This window comes from Callithrix jacchus, chromosome 22 (genome assembly GCF_049354715.1).
Source record: "Callithrix jacchus isolate 240 chromosome 22, calJac240_pri, whole genome shotgun sequence".
NCBI classification, from domain to species: Eukaryota; Metazoa; Chordata; class Mammalia; order Primates; family Cebidae; genus Callithrix; species Callithrix jacchus.
The window spans coordinates 14205680-14228143 of NC_133523.1; the positions used below are offsets into that span (position 1 = coordinate 14205680).

The 22464-nt window shown below is 48.7% G+C and overlaps 1 protein-coding gene across 1 annotated transcript in view; it reads left to right on the top strand.

The window, feature by feature from the left end:
* CYP4F22 (cytochrome P450 family 4 subfamily F member 22) overlaps positions 1 to 22464 on the top strand; it is a 43105-nt gene that overhangs the window by 3039 nt on the left and 17602 nt on the right. The window contains exons 2-4 of the mRNA XM_035285979.3: positions 11101 to 11208; positions 12814 to 13036; positions 17479 to 17623. Of these exons, the coding sequence (XP_035141870.1) occupies positions 12815 to 13036; positions 17479 to 17623 (367 nt within the window). The 5' untranslated portion in view covers positions 11101 to 11208; position 12814. The remainder of the gene's footprint in view (positions 1 to 11100; positions 11209 to 12813; positions 13037 to 17478; positions 17624 to 22464) is intronic.

Genomic DNA, 22464 nt, shown 5'->3' on the forward strand with positions numbered 1-22464 from the left:
CTGGGTGACAGAGCAGGACCACGTCTAAAAAAAACAACCTAGAAGGCCCCTCTCAGCTCAGGCCTTCTGGGCTCTGGCACTTTGGGGGAATATGTGAATCTCTGGAGTAAGCCAGCCCTACAATGTGAAGGAAGTCAAGGCGGTACCATGAATCAGTTGGGACAGGGTCAGGCTGCCTTGATTGTAGGCTTGGAGTGAAAAGGAGGGCCGGGATGTGGGGTGATGGGGCCAGCATTGGGGTGCCCTTCCGCCAGGCTCCTGGCTGGCCTCAGCCCCTGCAGTTCAAGAAGAGGCATGTATCTGGTACCTGGCGTCAGCCCTGGTCCATGCCCTGTATTTCTTCTTGGGAGCTCACACACCTTGTATAACAAGTCCTCAGCCGGTGCATGGCCAGGCCAACCTGACAAACCAGAGCTCCATGGGCGTGGACCGGGCTGCAGAGCCAGTCACTGGCTTTGCCACCGCCAGATCACTCAGGCCCTGGCAAGGCGGGGCCACCTCTGCCAAGGCAGGCCTGCTGGATGAGATTGGGGCCAGTGTAGAGAGGGAGTGGGTATGCCAGCCACCCACAGCATTCTGATGGTGCCACCTTTGAATTGCTCTTGCTTCTATCAAATAGTAATAATAGGAGGAGTCATCATGGCTAACATTTTGTGTGCTAAATGACAAGGCCTTTCCATGATTATGTGCCTTTTTTCACCGAGCTGTCCCAAACAACCTTAGGGGGTAGGTCTTGTTATTATCAATCCATTTCACAGGTTGGCAAAGGGAGGCTGATGGCAGGGTCTGGGTTCACCCAGGGCTGCTAACCTAGGAAATAGGAGAGCTAAGATTTGAACCCAGGCCTGTTGGAGTCGAAAGTGTACATTAAATTAAATTAAATTTGTTTATTTTTGTTTTGAGACAGAATCTTACTCTGTGGCTCATGCTTGTGTGCAGTGGTATGATTTTGGCTCATTGCTGCCTCTGCCACAGCCTCCCAAGTAGCTGAGACTACAGGTGGCTGCCACCATGCCTGGCTAATTTTTGTATTTTTAGTAGAGACAGGATTTCACCACGTTGGCCAGGATGGTCTCGATCTCTTGACCTTGTGATCCACCCACCTCAGCCTCCCAAAGTGCTAGGATTACAGGCTTGAGCCACCGTGCCCAACCAACTAATGAATTTTTATAATTGATTAATTTTTTTGAATGGGTGGCATGTGCTCACGGTATAGGAAATCAAAAGGCCTAGAAGAGTTGACAGTAAACTGAATTTTCCCTTCCACCCCTGCCCCGAGTTCTTTCAGGCCCTTTCCAGAGGCTGCCACCATTTCTCATGGGTCCTCAAACCTTCTCTTTCCTTTTTTTATTATTACCATTTATTGGTGACAAACACTAAGTTTTACTTACGTTCCATGGGGCGAAAAATTCCAGTGTAAATGATGAATGGACGCAGTACTTAACTTGCAGGGCTACCAGGCTGTCCCTATGGGCTGCACACAGAGCCTCAGTGCAGTTAATGGAGATGTAATTAACAGTATCGAGCACTCTGGAAAATCAGTCTGCAGGTTTATATGGGCTACATGGAGATTATATCCTGCAGTGTTGTGGAAGCTAAGTCCTCAAGAGCCATATGTATAGATCGTTTTGTAGCCTTCTTTAAGGATATTTATTTTTCGAGACAGAGTCTAGCTCTGTTGCCCAGTTTGGAGGCTGAGGCAGGAGAATTGCTTGAACCTGGGAGGCGGAGGTTGCAGTGAGATCGTGCCATGGCACTTCAGCCTGGGCAACAGAGCAAGACTCTGTCTCAAAAAAAAAAAAAAAAGAAAAGAAATCTTCCAGCTCTCTTTAAGGGTTACTGGGAAGATGGAGTGAATGATGGTGGAAATCATCGCATATAGCAGGTGCTGGGTGATTCTTTGGAGAGTGATTGAGGGAACAGAATGTGCAAAGGCTCTGAGACAGGAACTAGCTTGGCCTGTGGCAGGAGTGGGCTGGAGTGGCCCAAGGTGAGCAAGTGACAGGGAACAGGGCTAGAGGCACCAACAGGGTTGGGCAGGTTGTTGTGGTCCATGACAAAAAGTCTAAATTTAACTGGATGAGGTGGCTCATGCCTGGAATCCCAGCACTTTGGAAAGCTGAGGTGAGAGGATTGCTTGAGGCCAGGAATTCAAGACCAGCCTGGACAACATAGTCAGATCCCATCTTTACCCAAAATCTAAAATTACCTGGGCATGGTGGTGCCTGCCTGTAGTCCCAGATACTGGGGAAGCTGAGATGGGAGTATCTCTTGAGTTCAGGAGTTTGTGGCTGCAGTGAGCTATTGCACCACTGCATTTCTGCCTGGGTGACACAGCAAGACCCTGTCTTTAAAAGAAAAACCATGACAACAAAAGAGTCTAAATTTCTTTCTTTCTTTCTTTCTTTTTTTTGAGACAGAGTTTCGCTCTTGTTACCCAGGCTGGAGTGCAATGGCGCAATCTCGGCTCACCGCAACCTCCGCCTCCTGGGTTCAGGCAATTCTCCCGCCTCACTCAGCCTCCTGAGTAGCTGGGATTACAGGCACGCGTCACCGTGCCCAGCTAATTTTTTTGTATTTTTAGTAGAGACGGGGTTTCACCATGTTGACCAGAATGGTCTCGATCTCTTGACCTTGTGATCCACCTGCCTCAGCCTCCCAAAGTGCTAGGATTACAGGCGTGAGCCACCGCGCCCAGCTAAATTTCATTTAGAGCAAAGAGGGGAGCCATGGGAGAATTTTGAGCAGGGGAAGTTCACAGTCTGATTTAATTTGAGGAAGATCCCTCTGGCTGTGTGTGCAGAATGGACTTCTTGCAGGGACAAAGGGTGGAACTCTAGGAATCAGTGGCAAGGGGCCACTGCAGTGCTGGCCTGATGTGGGTTGGGATGACGGGGTTGGAGCAGGATGAATGGATTCGGAAGATGTTTAGGGTGGACCACTAGCAGGACCTGGCAACAGACTGGATGTGGTTGAAGCGGGGAGGAAGAGGGTAAGGTAAATCTGAGAGTCTAGGAGATGCCCCCAGGGGGATGTTCAGGAGCTGGCTGGACCTAGTAGTGTTGGACATTGAGACCTGGGAATCGCCTTTAAGTTAGGATTGCTGAGACCATGGGAGGGGTGCGATCCTCAGGATGTGGGCACAGAGGAAAGGGGAGGCAATGTGGCTTTAAGGAGCCCCAACATTTACAAACTGGGTGCAGAAAGAAGGGCTCAAGGCCGGGCGTGGTGGCTCACACCTGTAGTCCCAGAACTTTGGGAGGCTGAGGTGGGTGGATCACCTGAGGTCAGGAGTTTGAGAGCAGCCTGACCAACATGGAGAAACCCTGTCTCTACTGAAGAAACAAAATTAGCCGGGTGTGGTGGTGGGCGCCCATAATCCGAGCTACTCGGGAGGCTGAGGCAGGAGAATCACTTGAATCTGGGAGGTGGAGTTTGCAGCAAGCTGAGATCGTGCCATTGCGCTCCAGCCTGGGCAACAAGAGCAAAACTCTGTCTCAAAAAAAAAAAAAAAAAAAAAAGATAAGATAAAGAAAGAAGGGCTCAAAGCACACTGAGAAGGGGACTTTTTTTTTTTTAGACAGAGTTTCACTCTGTTGCCCAGGCTGGAGTGCAGTGGTACAATCTCCACAGCTCACGGCAACCTCTGCCTCCCATGCTCAAGTGATTCTCCTGCCTCAGCCTCCCCAGTAGCTGGGACTACAGGTGCTCACCATCATGCCTGGCTAATTTTTGTATTTTTAGTAGAGATGGGATTTCGCCATGTTGACCACGTTGGCCTTGAACTCCTGACCTCTAGAGATCCACCTACCTCAGCCTCCCAAAGTACTGGGATTATAGGCACGAGCCACAGTGTCCAGCCAGAGGCGGGGACTTTTTGAGGCTAAAGTGGAGGATGGGCAGGGGCGAGCTCCTGAAGGGCTTTGGATGCCAGGCTGAGGGGAATAGGGAGCCAGGGAGGGTGTTAGAGCATGGGAGTCCCAGGCCCTTAGAAAGGGGATTGTGGTGGCTGGGATGGGAACTAAACTGTATCCAAGTGGCTCCTGGGGGTGGATGTGATGATGCATGTGACCCCTGTTGGCTGAATATGTTCGATTCCCTCTCAGCACTTTTGGACCCACCAAGATGGTAACACCCACTCCACTCCCCTGACCGGGCTGCAGGCAGAAAAGGTCATACTGGTGTGGACCCAGAGATCATCTTTTTATAGTCACCCCCAGGTACAAATGGGGACACTGAGGACCAGGCCACATAGCCAGTCAGTAAGGAGGCAGAAATAGAACCCAGATGTTCATGGTGTATGTGTGTGTCTCTGTGTGTGTATGTGTGTGTGTGTGTGTGTGTGTGTGTGTGCACGCACGCACGCGCACAAATACATGCTTGCATTTAATAAGAAAGTCCTTTTCCTTTTTTTTTAAGAGATAGGGTCTTGCCGGGCATGGTGATGCGTGCCTGTAGTCCCAGTTACTCAGGAGGCTGAGGCTGGAGGATCGCTTGAGCCCAGGAGTTCTGGGCTGTAGTGCGCTATGCCGATCGGGTGTCTGCACTAAATTTGGCATCAATATGGTGACTTCCTGGGAGCAGGGGACCACCAGGTTGCCTAAGGAGGGGTGAACCAGCCCAGGTCAGAAACAGAGTAGGTCAAAACTCTCATGCTGATCAGTAGTGGGATCGCACCTGTGAATAGCCACTGCACTCTGACCTGGGCAACATAGCGAGACCCCATCTCTAAAAAATAAAAGAGACAGGGTCTCACACTCTCACCCAGGCAGGGGTGCAGTGGTGTGATCATAGCTCACTGCAGCCTTGGCCTTCTGGGCTCAAGCAGTCCTCCCTCCTCAGCCTCCTGAGTAGCTGGGACTAGAAGGTACATGCCACTATGCCTGGCTAATTTTTAAATTTTTTGCTAGAGATGGGGGTCTCACTATGTTGCCCAGGCTGGCCTGGAACTCCTGGCCTCAAGCCATCCTCTCGCCTTGGCCTCCCAAAGTGCTGGAATTACACAGGGGAGCCACCATGCCTATCCCCCTTTCTTTCAAGTTCCTCACTTCACTTAAGTCTCTGCTCTGAGACACCTCTTCCAAGAAGCTCTCCTGGACCACCTTGTCTAAAGGGATTGTTCTCCAATCCCTTAACCTGTATATGAGTTTCCTGTGGCTGCTGTAACAAAATGACCACAAACTCAGTGGCTGAAGACAACACACATTTATTCTCTCACAGTGCTAGAGGCCAGAAGTCTGAAATCCAAGTATTGGCTGTGCTCTTTCTGAAGGCTCTGCGGAAGGGTCTCTTCCTTGCCTCTTTCAGCTTCTGGTGGTTCCTTGGCTCATGGACACATCACTTGAGTCTCTGTCTCTATTCTCATGTGGCCTTCTCCTCTTCTGCCTGTCAAACCTCCCTCTGCTTCTTCTTCTTCTTCTTCTTCTTTTTTTTTTTTTTTTTGAGACAAGGTCTCACTTTGTCACCCAGGCTGCAGTGTAGTGGTGTGATCTTGGCTCACTGCAACCTCCGCCTTCCAGGTTTAAGCGATTCTCTCCCCTCAGCCTCCTGAGTAGCTGGGACTACAGGCACCTGCCACCATACCTGGCTAATTTTTGTATTTTTAGTAGAGATGGGTTTTCGTCATGTTGGCCAAGTTGGTCTTGAACTCCTGACCTCAAGTGATCCACCCACCTTGGCCTCCCAACATGCTGGGATTACAGGTGTTAGCCACCACGTGCAGCCTGCTTCTTTCTTATTAGGGAACTTTGGTTGCATTTAAGTCCCACCTGGAGAATGTAGGATCATCTCCCCAGCTTATGATTCTTAACTTGGCCAAGTGCAGTTGCTCATACCTGTAATCCCAGCATTTTGGGAGCCTGAGGCAGGAGGGTCACTTGAGGCCAGCAGTTCAAGGCCAGGCTGGACAACATAGTGAGACCCCCATCTCCACAAAAATTAAAAAAATTAGCTGGAGCGATGGCATATGCCTGTAGTCTCAGCTACTCAGGAGGCTGAGGCGGGAGGATTGCTTGAGCCCAGGAGGCCGAGGCTGCAGTAAGCTGTGTTTTTGTGTCACTGTACTCCAGCCTGGCTGATAGAGCAAGACCCTACCTCAGCAACAAAAATCGTTAACTTATTTGCATCTGTAAAGACTGTGGCATATGAAGTCACATTCACAGGTTCTAAAGATTAGGAAGTAGGGCTGGGTGTTGTGGCTCGTGCATGTAATCCCAGCACTTTGGGAGGCCAAGGTGGGCGGACCATCTAAGGTCAGGAGTTCAAGACCAGCCTGGCCAACATGATGAAACCCAGTCTCTACTGAAAATACAAAAATTAGCCAGATGTGGTGGCAGGTGCCTGTAATTCCAGCTACTCGGGAGGCTGAGGCAGGAGAATCACTTGAACCCCGGAGGTGGAGGTTGCAGTCAGCTGAGATCACACCACTGCACTCCAGCCTGGGTTACAGAGCAAGACTCCAACCACCCCCCCAGAAAAAAAGAAAAAAAAAGCACCTAAGGTTTCTAATTAGTAGTAGGTACCACTAGCTGGCTTCCCCAGCATTGCTAGGCATAATCATTGCCCATCATTAAATTGGCATGGAAATAAATACCACCGCCCGGTGCCATGGGTCACTCCTCTAATCCCAGCACTTTGAAAGGTTGAAATGGGAGGAATGCTTAACGTCAGAAGTTCAAGACCAGGCTGGTAAATATAGTAAGACCCCATGTCTACCAAAAATTTAAAAAGCTAGCTGGGTGTGGCAGTGCATGCATGCCTGTAGTTCTACCTACTCAGGAGGCTGAGGTGGAAGAATCCCCTGAACCCAGGAGTTCAAGGCTGCCGTGGGTTATGATCGTGTCACTGCACTCCAGCCTGAGCAACAGAGCAAGACCCTATCTCAAAAGAAAAAAAGGGAAATAAATACTCACAGTTGCTTGCTATGGAGCATGTCACCTGGAGTTGCCTGTGTGAGAAGCAGCCCAGTTGCCCATCAACATCTCAAGTTTGGAGCTTCTGCCCGGGACTTGTGACTTGGAGCTCCTTGTACTTCCCTTTGGGAAGTTGCTTCCTCGTCACCCCTCCTCCTACTCTGGGCTTTTCAAAGGAAATATCACCTACACCAGGCAGTCTGTATTTTTTTCAGAGATGGGGTCTTGCTGTGTTGCCCAGGCTGGAGTGCAGGGACTGTTCGTAGGTGTGAACATAGAGCACTATAGCCTCGAACTCCTGGGCTCAAGTGATCCTCCTGCCTCAGCCTCCCTAGTGGCTGAAATTACAGGTGCTGACACAGTACCTGGTTTTGTATTTTAAAAAATTTTAAATGTGGTGAAATACATATAACATAAATTTTACCATCTAACCATTTTTTCTTTATTTTTTTTTTTTGAGATGGAATCTCACTCTGTCACTCAGGTTGGAGTGCAGTGGCGCCATCTCAGCTCACTGCAACCTCTACCTCCCTAGTTCAAGCCATTCTCCTGCCTCAGCGTACCATCACACACAGCTAATTTTTGTATTTTTAGTAGAAAGAGGGTTTCACTATATTGGCCAGGCTGGTCTTGAACTCCTGACCTGAGGTGATCCACCCGCCTCAGCCTCCCAAAGTGCTGGGATTACAGACATGAGCCACTGCACCTGGCCATCTTAGCCATTTTTTAAATGTACAGTTCAGTGGCATGAAGCAAATTCAGTGTTGTGCAGCCATCCCTACCATCCGTCTCTAGAATTTTCTCATCCTCCCAAACTGAAACTCCATCCCCATGAAACACTAATTCCCCATTCTCCTTCCCCACCACTCCTGGAAACCCCTATTTGACTTTATGTTTGTATGAATCTGACTACTTCAGGGACCTCATCCAAGTGGAATCATATAGTATACATCCTTTTGTGATTGGCTTATTTCACTGAGCAGAATGCCCTCAAGTTTCATCCCTGTTGCAGCATTTGTCAGAATCTCCTTCCTTTTGGCTGGATGAGGTGTCTCAAGCCCATAATCCCAGCACTTTGGGAGGCCGAGGTGGGCAGATCATGAGGTCACAAGTTTGAGACCAGCCTGACCAACATGGTGAAACTCTATTTCTATTAAGAATACAAAAATTAGCCGGGTGTGGTGGTCCATGCCTGTATTCCTTGCTACTTGGGAGGCTGAGGCATGAGAATCGCTTGAACCTGGGAGGCGGAGGTTGCAGTGAGCTGAGACTGTGCCATTGCACTGCACCCTGGGCAACAAGAGCAAAACTCCGTCTCAAAAAACAAACAAACAAACAAAAAACCACCATATGGTTTTCCACAGTAACTTTACCATTTTACATTCCCACCAATAGTGCAAAACAGTTCCGATCTGTTTACTTCCTCATTCATACTTCTTTTCTGTATTTTGTTTTGATTGTAGCCGTCTTAAGACTGGTCATATAGTCTATATTTTAAGTCATAATATCCATCCCAATTGGGATCACCAAATCTGAGGATGACCCACCTAGCTGCTTTCCCAGGATGTGGTAACTAATAAAAATTTTACTTCTGAAGCCAGGCGAGGTGGCTCATGCCTGTAAATCTCAGCACTTTGGGAGGCAGAGGTGGGAGGATTTCTTGAGCCTAGGAATTTGAGACCAGTCTGGACAACATCATGAGACTCTGTCTCTACAAAAAATAGAAAAAATTATCTGCGCATGCTGGTGCGTACCTGTTAGTCCCAGCTACTTGAGAGGCTGAGGTGGGAGAATCGCTTCAGCCTGGGAGGCTGAGGCTGCATTGAGCTGTGATAGTGCTCCTTAGGGTCACTATTTAGCCTGGGTGATGGAGTGACACTCTGTCTCAAAAAGAAATTTCCCTTCTTTATTTTTATTATTGCTATTTTGTTTTGAGATGGAGTCTTACTCCATCACCCAGGCTGGAGTGCAGTGGCGTGACCTCAGCTCACTGCAACCTCCACCTCCCAGGTTCCAGCGATTCTCCTGCCTCAGCCTCCTGAGTAGCTAGGATTACAGGCGCGTGTCATCATACCCGGCTAATTTTTGTATTTTTAGTAGAGACAGGGTTTTGTCATGTTTTCCAGGCTGGTCTCAAACTCCTGACCTCAAGTGATCTGCCTGCCTTGGCCTCCCAAAATGTTGGGACTACAGGTGTGAACCACTGCACCTGGCCAAGAAATTTCACTTCTGTTTGGAAAATGTGATTTGTCATTGGCTGGCAGAAGAGCAAAGTGAAGCCTGGCATGATGGCTCACACCTGTAATCCAAGCACTTAGGGAGGCTGAGGAGGGTGGATCACTTGAGGTCAGGAGTTCAAGATCGGCCTGACCAACATGGTGAAAGCCGGACTCTACTAAAAATACAAAAAATTAGCTGGGAGTGGTGGTGGGTGCCTATAATCCCAGCTACTCGGGAGGCTGAAGCAGAAGAATCGCTTTAACCCGGGAGGTGGAGGCTGCAGTGAGCCAAGATCACCCCATTGCTCTCCAACCTGGGCAATAGAGTGAGACTCTGTCTCAAAAAAAGAAGAAAGAAGAAAGAAGAAAGAAGAAGAAGAAGAAGAAGAAGAGGAGAAGGAGGAAGGAGGAAGAGCTACACTAGTCTGAACCCTTAGTAGAGGGCACTGTTGGGAGGGGTGAGCAGGGTTGAGGGCTCGGTGTACACACCTTTAGCTGTGGTGCCTGGGGAGATGGGCATACAGAGGGAAGAACCTCAGCCATTGGTACTGGCTGGAAAGGAGAGAAGAGAGCAGGCCCCAGTCATTTTCAGGAATCTCCTTGGGGTGATCTGAGATCCTTGGTCCCCCAAAGTGAAGGTGATTAAGGGTGGCTCTTGGTGGGGCCTTGGGGGAACCCCTGCCAGCTTCTGTCTCTGTTGAGTTTGAGAAATTGAGCCAGGGTTTAGCTTCCTCATCTGGAAAATGGAGAGAATGATAGAACCTACCTCTGAGGACTGGTGTACGATTCTGTATTAGTCCATTCTCACATTGCTATAGAGAAATGCCTGAGACTGGAAAATTTATAAAGAAAAGAGGTGTTATTGGCTCTTGGTTCTGCAGGCTGGACAGGAAACATGATGCTGGCATCTGCTCAGCTTCTCGGGAGGCTTCAGAAAACTTACAATCATGGCAGAAGGCAGGATGGGAGTAGCTGCATCACTTAGCTGGTGCAGGAGGAAGAGAGGGACGCGGGAGGTGTTACATACTCTTTTTTCTTTGGAGACAGAGTCTTGCTCTGTCACCCAGGCTGGAGTGCAATGGCACAATCTTGGATCACTGCAACCTCTGCCTCCTGGGTTCAGTGATTCTCCTGCCTCAGCCTCCTGAGTAGCTGGAACTACAGGCACCCACAACCATGCCCAGCTAATTTTTTGTATTTTACTAGAGACAGGGTTTCACCATGTTGCCCAGGCTGGTTTTGAACTCCTGACCTCACATGATCTGCCCACTTCAACCTCCCAAAGTGCTAGTATTACAGGCTTGAGCCACCATGCCCAGCCAGTGCTACACACTTTTAAACAATGGCATCTCAGGCTGAGCATGGTGGCTTGTGCCTGTAATCCCAGCACTTTGGGAGGTCAAGGAGGGTCGATCACCTGAGGTCAGATAGGCAACATGGTGAAACCCCATATCTACCAAAATATACACTCAAAAAAAAAAAAAAAATTAGCCGGATGTGGTTGTGCGTGCCTGTAATCTTAGCTACTCGGGAGGCTGAGGTAGGAGAATCACTTGAACCCAGGAGGCAGAGGCTGTAGTCAGCCAAGATCGTGCCACTGCACTTCAGCCTGGGCAACAAGAGCAAGACCCTGTCTCCAGACAAAAACCAAAAAAACCACAACAAGATCCCATGAGAACTCACTCACTCACTATCTGGAAGACAAGCACCAAGAGGACAGTACTAAACAATTCATGAGATACCACCTCCGTGATCCAAATGCCTTTCACCAGACCCCATCTCCAACACTGGGGATTACAGTTCAACACAAGGTTTGGGTGACAACACAGATCCCCACCATATCCGATTCCCTGAGATGAGGCTGGTACCGCCCGGAGCATGGTGGTGCTCGGCGCATGGGAAGCCCTTCCTGCCTGGGTACTGTTTTATTCATGTTATGGTTACGCACCCACTTTGTCTTGGTTCTTTAGGAGCTGGCCCTAAAGCAAGGATCTGAGTGCAAGTAACTTTTTTGGGGAAGTGATCACAGAAAATACCAGCAAGGAAGAAGAAAGTGAACCCCAAAGAATTGAAAACAGGTACTCAGGCAAATAAATGTGCATGCATGTTCAGAGTAGCATATTTCATAATAGCCAAAAGGTGGAAACAGCCCAAATGTCCATCCACAGTTGAATGGATAAAGAAAATGTGAAGCTGGGTGTGGTGGCATGCACCTGTAGTCCCAGCTACTTGGGAGGCTGAGGCAGGAGGATGACATGAGCCTGGGAGGTCAAGGCTGGAGCCAGCCATGATCACACCACTGCTCTCCAGCCTGAGTTATGGAACCAGACCCTGTCGGAAGGAAGGAAGGAAGGAAGGAAGGAAGGAAGGAAGGAAGGAAGGAAGGAAGGAAGGAAGGAAGGAAGGAAGGAAGGAAGGGAGGGAGGGAGGGAGGGAGGGAAGGAAGGAATATTACTCAGCAGTACAAGGAATTAAGCTCTGATTGATGCTACAATGTTGATGAACCTTGAAAACAGGATGCTGAATGAAGGAAGTTAGACACAAAAGGCCACATAGAATGTGATAGATTTATAGAAACTATCCAGAATACTTAAATCCATAGAGACGGAAAGCAGATGAGTGGTGCCAGGGGCTCCAGGGTGGGAGAATGTGAAGTGGCTACTAACAGGGATGGTTTTTTGGGGGGGATAATGAAAATGTTCTGAAACTAGCTGGGCGAAGTAGCTCACGCCTGTAATCCCAGCACTTTGGGAGGCCAAGGCAGGAAGATCGCTTGAGCCCAGGAGTTCGAGACCGGCCTGGGCAACATGGCAAAACTCTGTCTCTACAAAAACAGAAACAAAAACAAAAATCAGCTGGGCTTGGTGGCATGCACCTGTAGTTACAGCTACTTGGGAGACTGAAGTGGGAGGATTGCTTGAGCTGGGGAGGTTGAGGCTGCAGTGAGCCATGATTGTGCCACTGCACTCTAGCCTACATGACAGAGGAGGCCTTCAAAAAAAAAAAAAAAAAAAAAAAAAAAAAAGAGAGAGAGAAAGAAAGAAAGAAAGAAGGAGAGAAAGAAAAAAAGAAAGTCCTGAAATTAGATGGAGGTAGTAGTTGCGTGATATGTAAATGTACTCAATGCCACTGAATTGTTCCCTTTAAAACGATTAACTTTGCGTTACAGGAATCTCATCTTAACCAAAAAAAAAAAAAGAAAAAGTAAAAGAGAGGGAAAGGAGGTGGCTAAAGAGTTTCTATTGCAGGCAGCTGGAGTTTAATCTCACTAGGGAAGACTGGAGTGAGAGTGGAAGCCATATCTCAGGGTCACTGCACCCAAGGGGTGAGGGAGCTGGGGTATTTATCCACCAATGAGCATCAGTCATTCGTTGAGAGCTGCTCCTTTGGGTGGGGGGTCTAGGTTTCCCAGCCTGACCAGCTATGCATGAGTAGAGAATGCCCTCCGGTAGAGAAGTCAAGAGAGTGACCTCGCCAAAGTCAAGGCTGAGGGCATACAAGCAGGGCCCCGAGTGTATCTATCTGTCCAGCTGGCTGGAGGTCAGGGCTGGGGGGTGAAGAGGTATCCTTGGTGTCTGGGACTCACGTGTGCTGGGAACCTGCTGTGCCTAGGCACACTGTACCTGACTCCATGGGTCATTGTCTTGTATGTTGCACTGACCCCTGACCCTGTGTGTCTCCAGGATGCTGCCCATCACGGACCACCTGCTGCACCACCTGGGACTGGAGAAGACGGCGTTCCGCGTATACACGGTGTCCACCCTCCTCCTCTTCCTGCTCTTCTTCCTGTTCCGCCTGCTGCTGCAGTTCCTGAGGCTTTGCCAGAGCTTCTACATCACCTGCCGCCGGCTGCGCTGCTTCCCCCAGCCCCCGCGACGTAACTGGCTGCTGGGCCACCTAGGCATGGTAAGTGTGGCTGGGCAGGACTGGGCTGGGCTGGGCAGGTGCGGAGTAATAGGTAAGGATGGTGGGCCTGCTGGCTTCCCACAGCCTCCCAAGAATCTGGTTGGAGCTAGAAGCAGATTTATATGATGGGGTATGAGGCTGAGGCTCAGAGAGGGCAAGCAGTTTACCCAAAGTCACACAGCTGGGAGGAGGCAGAACTAACTTTAAAGATGAATTATTCAGTGCATCTGGAGCATAAAAATAAAAAAATAATAAATAAAGAGGAATTATTTTGGGAGGCTGAAGTGGGAGGATTGCTTGAGGCCAGGAGTTTGAGACCAGCTGGGAAACATAGTGAGACCCAGTCTTTACAAAAAATACAAAAATTAGATGGGTATGGTGGCACACACCTGTAGTCTCAGCTACTTGGGAGGCTGAGGTAGGAGGATTGCTTGAGCTTAGGAGTTTGAGACCAGCCTGGGGAACACAGTGAGATCCCATCTCTATAAGAAAAATTACAAAAATTAGCTGAGTGCAGTGGTACACACCTGTAGTCCCAGCTACTTGGGAGGCTGAGGCAGGAGGATCGCTTAAGCCTGAGAGTTTGAGGCTGCAGTGAGCTATGATTGTGCCACTGCATTCTAGCCTGGGTGACTTGGAGAGACCCTGTCTCTCTAAGAAAAAAAAAAAAAACTCTATAATTTTATAGCTATCACTGTAGCAACCGGTACCTTTACCTTTGGAGTTTGGAATTCCAGGGTAGGGATGGAGGTGGGGAGGGGAACATGTCCTATTCCCAATGTGGTTCCACTCTTCTCCCTTGAATGCTGTGGTCCCAGGTCAGGACTCTTACCCTTTTATTGCATGGAATATATATATTTTTTTGAGACAGGGTCTCAGTCTGTTGCCTAGGCCAGCCTCGAACTCCTAAGCTTGAGTGATCCTTTGGCCCCAGCCTCTTGAGTCCTTTTTAATTTTGTAGATATGTGCCATTTATTTTTCCAGGCAAATACAATCCCAGGAAGTAGGTCCCATGACTATCCCCATTTTGCTTGGAAGATTACTGAGGCACAGAGAGGTTAAGTAGCTGACTCTAGGTCACACAGCTTGTAAGTGGCAGAGCTGGGGTTCAAACCCAGGCTGTCGAGCTCCAGCCTCCCTGCTTTTAGTTCTGCCCTCTCATGCCTCTAGTTTCTGTAGTTTCTGGATGAGATAGGCTGGACTTTCCTTTCCTTTTTTGTTCTTTTTTAGAGACAGGCTCTTTCTCTGTCACCTAGGCTGTAGTTCAGTGGTGCAATCATGGCTCACTGCAGCCTCTACCTCCTGGGCTCATGGGATCGTCCTGCCTCAGCCTCCCAAGTAGCTGCGACTGCAAGCCTGCAAGTGTGTGCTCCATGCCTGGCTAGTTTTTGTATTTTTAGTAGAGATGGGGTTTCACCATGTTAGCCAGGCTGGTCTCAAACTCCTGACCTCAAGTGAGCCACCGTGCCCGGCCTCCCGTTTTTTAGTTCTACTCTCTGATGCCTCTACTTTCTGGATGAAATAGGCTGGACTTTTCCTTTCAGACTTTTCTCTTTCATTTCTTCATCCCCCACCCCTACTCAGGCCTATCCTCTACTGCGGTCTACGGCTCAGCCTCCTCCTTGAGTTCCTACCTTCAGTTTCATCTCTTCAGTCCATCTCCCATCCTGGCTCCAGAGGGATTCTTGCATCCAACCACATCCCTGACCCTGCTCACACACCCTCCATGGCTCCCTATTGCCATTCAGAGAAAGGCTGGTGTTCAAGGCTCTTTCGGCTCCAACCTCTATCCTCCTCACTTACTTCACCATCCCTTCCTCGCTCCCTAAAATCACTTCCCACTCCTGTAACAAAGCTCTCACCTCCAAGGCCTTTGCCCAAACTGCACCCTCTGTCCAGATATCCTGCTCTGCTAGATCAATTTCTACTCGTTCTTCATGCGCCATGTCCAGTGCCGTTACTCTAGAAAGCCCTCTCTCGATTTGATGGTTGTCCTAGAGAGTGTAGGCTCTAGTGCCCGGAGGAGCTGGCCAGGGTCAGCTTTAAACCCAGCTTTGACACTGTACGTGCAGCCCAGCTCCTAGGCCCATGGGTGCTGGGCGAGGCTGCAATTGAGCCTTTGGTGTGGACCAGATCAGGGCTGAGCCTGACAGAGAAGGAGACACAGCAGCTAGAAAGGAGTTATTTGTTGGTTTACTCGTTTGGCAATTGCTGAGCCTTATTACTGCTTAGGCAGAGGGTTAGCCTGCTTTGTATCTGAGCTCTTCTCTAATTCTCACGGTTTGTGAAATGAGGATGGATCTGTCCTATTTCGTGGATTCACACTTTTATAGATTTGAGCACAGAGAGGTTTCAGTGGCTTGCCCAACGTCACACAGCCGCTGAAGGTGGGTTTGAACTTGGATTTGTCTGACGTTGAGCTTGAAGCTTTCCTGCTGCATACAGCAGGTTGAGGAAGTGCGGTTTTACAGCTAGGTGGCCTGGGTTCCGGCACTAGCTTTGCAGATGATGCCAGAGCTTGCCCATATTCCTCTCAACCCATTTTTGGATGCAGTGGCCTGACATCCAGCTGCCAGCTCCTGCATTTTAGGGGATTTCTCTGGTGGCTGGAGCTCACTCTGCAAATGAAATAAAGGCTGGGCACAGTGGCTCACACAGTTGCAGTCAATCCCAGCACATTGGGAGGCCAAGGCAGGAGAATTGCTTGAGCTTGGGAGTTTGAGGCCAGCTTGGGCAACATAGGAAGACCCAGTCTTACAAAAAATTTAAGAATTACCCAGGTGTGGTGGTATATGCCTAGAGTCCCAGTGCCTGTCCCGTTGGTTCTGTGAACTTGGGAATTAACACCCCCAGGAGGGACCCTCAGCCAATGACTGATGGGTATTGGTGCATAAATACCCCAGCTCCCTCGCCCTCAGGTGGGATGACTCTGAGATGCAATGTGCTACTCTGTTTTCCCAGCTCCCCAGTGGGACCACGCTCTGGTTGTCCTTGGGGGTAACTTCCTTGACACCTCATCCTTTACTGGCTGTCTTCTTTTCCCATTTCACTACCCACGTTTTTGGGGATCACCCCCCAAATAAACTACCAGCCCTAGAACCCTTGTCTCAGGAGTTCATTCTGGGGGAGCCTAAGCCAGAACATTCATCAACTTAACTTGTAACTTCAGAAAAGCCATTCGACCTTGCCGAGCAAAAATAAAATGAGGAAAATAGTAGCAATGGTCTCATAGGGTTCTTGTGCCAATCAAATGTGCCAATACATGAAAAGTCTCCACCACAGGGACCAGCACAGTACAGACACCTGTATGCGGAGAAGATAGCAGCAATAATAACATCTTATTACTCACTAGCAAGTACTTGATGAATGTCAGCCGTGACCATCTTTGTGTTTATCATTTCTATTTTTATTCTTTACTTATTTATTTTTTTGAGATGGAGTCTTGCTCTGTCACCTGGGCTGGAGGGCAGTGGCACGATTTTGGCTCACTGCAACCTCCGCCTCCCGGGTCCAAGTGATTCTCCTGCCTCAGCCTCCTGAGTATCTGGGACTAAGCGGCCTGCCACCACTCCTGGCTAATCTTTTGTATTTTTTAGTAGAGATGGGGTTTCACCGTGTTAGCCAGGATGGTCTTGATCTCCTGACCTCAGGATTCGCCTGCCTTGGCTTCCCAAAGTGCTGGGATTACAGGCGTGAGCTACCTCGCCCAGCTTTATTTTTATTTATTTATTTATTTATTTTTTAAAGATGGGGTTTCACCATGTTAGTCAGGCTGGTCTTGAATTCCCGACCTCAGGTGATCCGCCCACCTTGGCCTCCAAAGTGCTTGGATTACAGGTGTGAGCCACCACGCTCGGCCTCTTATTTTTATTTTTTAAGAGACAGGGTCTTGCTCTTATCACCCAGGCTGGAATGCAATGGCATGATCTCTGCTCACTGCATCCTCCGCCTCCCTCCAGGGCTCAAGTGATTTTCCTGTTTCAGCCTCCTGAGTAGCTGGGATTACAGGCCCCTGCCACCGTGCCCAGCTAATTTTTATATTTTTAGTAGAGATGGGGTTTTACCATGTTGGCCAGGCTGGTCTCAAACTCCTGACCTCAGGTGATCCACTCACCTCGGCCTCCCAAAGTGCTGGGATTACAGGTGTGAGACCTTATGCCCAGCCACTATTTTTAGTTATTGAACATTAGCTATGTGTCAGGCCCATGCTGGGGCTCTTGCTTTGCTATTTCGTGAATCCTTTCTACTGGCCTCAGACAGAGTTGGTTCTTCCCCATTTTTCTGATGAGGAAATGGAGGCCCAGGGAGGTGCAGCCAACTGCCTAAAATCATCGTTTAGCACCACCGGGCTTGTTTTGTGACTAGAGGAGATGGCCGGAGGAAGGTGCCAGGGGAAGCTGGGGCTGGGCACCTCCTTATTGCTCCTCCCTTATCTCTTGCAGTACCTTCCAAATGAGGCAGGCCTTCAAGATGAGAAGAAGGTACTGGACAGCATGCACCATGTAGTCTTGGTGTGGATGGGACCCATCCTGCCACTGTTGGTTCTGGTACATCCTGATTACATCAAGCCCCTTTTGGGAGCCTCAGGTAGGTGGACTGGGCCTCAGAGCAATGGGTGAGTCCTCAACTCCCGGAGCCTACCTGAGATTCTAGGCAGGTGGGACATCCAGAGGAAGGGTCACTTGAATAGGGCTTTGAAGGATGAATAAGAGTTTGCTAAAGCAAGAATGGCAGGCCAGATTGTGAGGACAGTATGGGCAAAGATGTGACAATGACTGAGTTCCAGGAACTTTGAGGGAATGTCCATCCCTCTGGCAGTCAGAGCCAAGCATGTTTGGATAGGCAGTTGTTCCCTATGGGTTTATTAAGTAAGTGTTGCCCAATCTTTGGCCATGGCACTCCCATCATTTGATTCTTACACTCTCATTATGGCCACGACTCTTGGTGACTCAGCCTGCAGCCTGCTGTCATCACTAGGGCTGACTCTGACTGGCAGGGAGGGAGATGTGGAAGAATTGCTTCTTCCTTGTGCAGTCCACACCTATCCCAGGATGTGAAACTCCCAAGCGTGCTTGGCAAGCTCTTGCTCAGCCTTCAACACCCAGCTCCAATGGCTGCCTCCTCCAGGAATCCTTCTCTGACTTCGCAGACAGACCCATTCTCAGTCCTAACCCTTTGGGCCTGGTATGTCTGCGTCCAGCTCTATCTTCCTCGTGAGCAGGGCTCTGGATTCTCAGTGTGATGCCTTGTGTACCTGGTGTATTAGTTCTTTCTCATGCTGCTATAAAGGTCTGCCCTAGACTGGGTAATTTAAAAGGAAAGAGGTTTAATTGACTCAGAGTTCCACAGGGCTGGGGAGGCCTCAGGAAACTTACAATCATGGTCGAAGGGGAAGCAAACACATCCTTCTTCACGTGGCAGCAGGAAGGAGAAGTGCCAACAAAAGGCAGGAAAGCCCCTTATAAATTCATCAGATCTCATGAGAAGTCATTCACTACCATGGGAACAGCAGCATGGGGGTAATTGCTCCCATGATTCAATGACCTCCCACCGGGTCCCTTCCATGACACATGGGGATTATGGGAACTATAAAATGAGATTTGGGTGGGGACACAGCCAAGCCATATTGTCTGGGCACCTCCAGAGGCATCAGGGGACATTTGATGAATGAGCTCCAGTAGGTCAGGCATAGTGGCTCATACCTGTAATCTCAGCACTTTGGGAGGCCAAAGCAGGAGGGTTGCTTGAGGCCAGGAGTTTGAGACTAGCCTGGGCAACATAGTAAGACACTATCTCTCAAACAAACAAACAAAAAAATCCAGTGACCGTGATGTGCACCTGTAGTCCCAGCTACTTGGGTGGCTGAGATGGAAGGATCACTTGAGCCCAGGAGTTTAAGACCAGCCTGGGTAATCTAGCAAGACCCCATCTGTACAAAAACATTTTAAAAATATTAGGCGGGTGTGGTGGTGCGTGCCTGTAGTTCCAGCTACTGAGGAGGCTGAGGTGAGAAGATTGCTTGAGCCCAGCAGTTGGAGGCTGCAGTGAGCTATGATTGCACCACTGCACTCCAGCCTGAGTGACAGAGCGACTTTGTCTCTAAAAAAAAAAAGTGGGAGGGGTGGGTTCCAGGAATTTTAGGATCTCTGGACCCAGCTTCATCTCTACAAACACACATCTGGGCACCATCTCCAGGGCTGCCACCTAGGAGCTGTGAAAGAAGAAGCTGCCATCCTCCACTTCCCCAGCTATCCCCTCTCAATGCCTCTTTGTCCCCCCATTAATACATTTGTGAAGGGATGACGGTCCCCATGGAATAGGGGGAAAACCTAGACCTTGGAAGGGAGAAGTGGCTTTTCCGAGGGATGAGTCCCAACTTGTGGGAAGAGCCCCGGGCCAGGACTGAGGTGGGTTGGCTTCAAAGTCTGGCTTTGGCACATGCTTACTGTGAGACCCCCGCCATTTATCTAGCCTCTCTGGGTCTCAGTTTTTGATCTGTAAAATGAGTGCTGTTGTGAAGGCTGAATAATATAATGTGGATAAGAGGCCATGTGCAGCATCTCATTCCTGAAATCTCAGCACTTTGGGAGGCCATGGCCGGAGGATCACTTAAGTCCAGGAGTTCAAGACCAGCCTGAGCGACAGAGCAAGACCTTGTCTCTACAAAAAAATTTTAAAAATTAGCCAGGTATGGTGGTGTGTGCCTGTAGTCCCAACTACTCAAGAGGCTGAGGTGGGAGGATTGCTTGAGCCCAAGAGGTTGAGCCTGCGGTGAGCTGTGATTGTGTCATTGCATCCAGCATGGGCAACAGAGTGAGATTCTGTGTCTAAAAAAGTTTTAAAAAGTTAAAAAATAATGTGGATAGGTCCCAATAAGGGTTTCTCTTCTTCTACCTTTTAAATATACATTTTTCTTTCTTTTTTCCTCCTTCCCTTCCTTTTCCTCCCTCTCCTCCTCCTCCTCCTTCTATTTCTCTCTTTACTCCTCCTCTTCCCCCCTCCTCCTTCCTCTTTTTCTTTTCTTTTTTTAAGATAGAGTCTCACTCTGTCACCCAGGCTGTAGTGCAGTGGCGTGATCTCAGCTCACTGAAACTTCTGCCTCCTGGGTTCAAATGATTCTCCTTCCATAGCCTGCTGAGTGGCTGGGACTATGGGTGTGTGCCACCACACCTGGCTAATTTTTGTATTATTATTATTATTATTTATTATTATTTTTTAGTAGAGACAGAGTTTCATCATATTGGCCAGGCTGGTCTTGAACTCCTGATCTCAAGGGATCCTCCCGCCTCAGCCTCTCAAAGTGCTGGGATTACAGGTGTGAGCTAGGAGGCTTGGCCTCTCTTTTTCTTCTTTCTCCTTCCTCGTCCCTCCTCCTCCCCCTCAGAGCATCAGTTTCCTGAGCACCATCCTGCCTGGTTCTGAGACTCCAAACAGACGAAGGAGTAGTGCCCCAGCAGGGGCTGGCAAGTAGTAGATGCTTAAGCCTCTTGCCCTCCCCTCTTTCGGGCGAGGCAGGGGATGTTCTGTGTCCCCCACCAGAGAAGCCAGATAGGGAGCTCCAGGATGGAGAGGGTGGGGCTGTGAGTCAGCCTGGAGTGAGGCCTCTTGGCCCCAGGGTGCCCCTGCCTGGAATGACACAGATCAAGCTCCAGTCACAGACTCCACCCCTGACCCCTGACTCCACCTTGTGGGTCCACACCTGGGAGTAACTTGCTGCTCCTAGCTTGGAGGTGCACAGCCCTTGAGCCCAGAGGTGGGCCCAGCTCCTGTTGGAGCCTCAGTTTCCCCATCATCTTATAGGCCTTTGGACTAGGAAATTTTAATGAGAGAAGGTAGGTAAACATGGTTTATAGAGAACATCATGATATATGGGCATATAATTATAGCTTGCTTTCACATAATCTTTTTTTAATGGAGGTGAAATTCATGTAACATACAATTGACCATTTATGAGTGAACAATCAGTGGTATTTAGTGTATTCACCATATTCTTCAGTTTCAAACTTTTTAATCATACCATAAAAAAACTCTGTACCCACTGAGTAATCATTTCCCATTTCCCTCCTCCTCCCATCCCCTGGTAACCTTGAATCTGCTCTCTGTCTCTATAGATTTTTATTCTGAGTACATCATAGAAAGGGAATCACATAAAGTGTGACCTTTTGTGTCTTTTTTTTACTCAGTATAATGTTGTTGTGTTGTTGAAGTTCATTCACATTGTAGCATGAATCAGTTTCTCTCTCTCTCTCTCTCTCTCTCTCTCTCTCTCTCTCTCTCTCTATCTCTCGATACAGGGTTTTACCCTGTCACCTAGAGGCTGGAGTGCAGTGGCATAGTCATAACTAGCAGCCTTGAAGTCCTGGGCTCAAGCGATCCTCCTCCTGCCCCAGTCTCTTGAGTAGCTGAAACTGCAGGCATGCACCACCATGCTCAGCTAATTTTTATTTTTATTTTTGTAGAGGTGAGTTCTAGCTGTGTTGTCCAGGTTGGTCATTAGGGATGAATTCATTTCATCGTATGGATTTTTTTTGTTTATCCATTCATCTGTCGATGGACACTTGGTACCTACCTTTTGGCTGTTGTGAATCATGTTACTATGGCCACATGTTCAAGTTTTGGGGTGGACATATGTTTTCGTTTCTCTCTTGGTAGATACTAGGAAAAGAATTGACAAGTCATATGGTAATTCTGTACTTAACTTTTTAAAAAACCACCTTGCTGTTTTCCACAGCAGGTGTGTATTAATTTTCTACTAACAGGAAACTCAACTATTTATCTCACAAGTTCTGATGCCAATAAATAATCATTTTAATCATAGTAATAAAAATAGCCAACAGTTGGTCAATTATTCATTTACATACACATGTATTTAATGAGCACCTACTATGAGCCAGAAACACAGGAGTTTGTTGGATCTTATAGGGATGCCATGAGGAAAGATTGTTCTATTTTCACCTTTGGCAGTGGTAATATGTTCAGGCTTACATATCTAGTTAGTGCTGGGATTTGAACCCAGACCTGGCTGGCCCAGAACCCCAGGTCTCAAACACAGTGATATGAATCTTTCTGAGCATGAGTTTCTCCTTGCTGGAACCATGTGGGGCCATTTCATACACTGTCTCACCCATGGTAGGCATGACCATCTTCCCCTCTTTTTTTCTTTTTAAAAAACATTTTTCTAGAGACAGTCTCACTGTGTTGCCCAGGCTGGTCTTGAACTTCTGGGCTCAAGTGATCCTCTTGCTTCAGCCTCCCAAAGTGCTGGGACTGCAGGTGTGAATCATGGCAACTGGCCTACCATCTCCTTTTCGCTGGAGGGGGAAACTGATGAGGAATGTGGACACAGACTTTCCTGGCATTGAGAGGTCAGGGTTGGAGTGGAGAAGGAACCTGAGGATGAGAGAGCAATGGTTCAGCTGAGAAGGGAG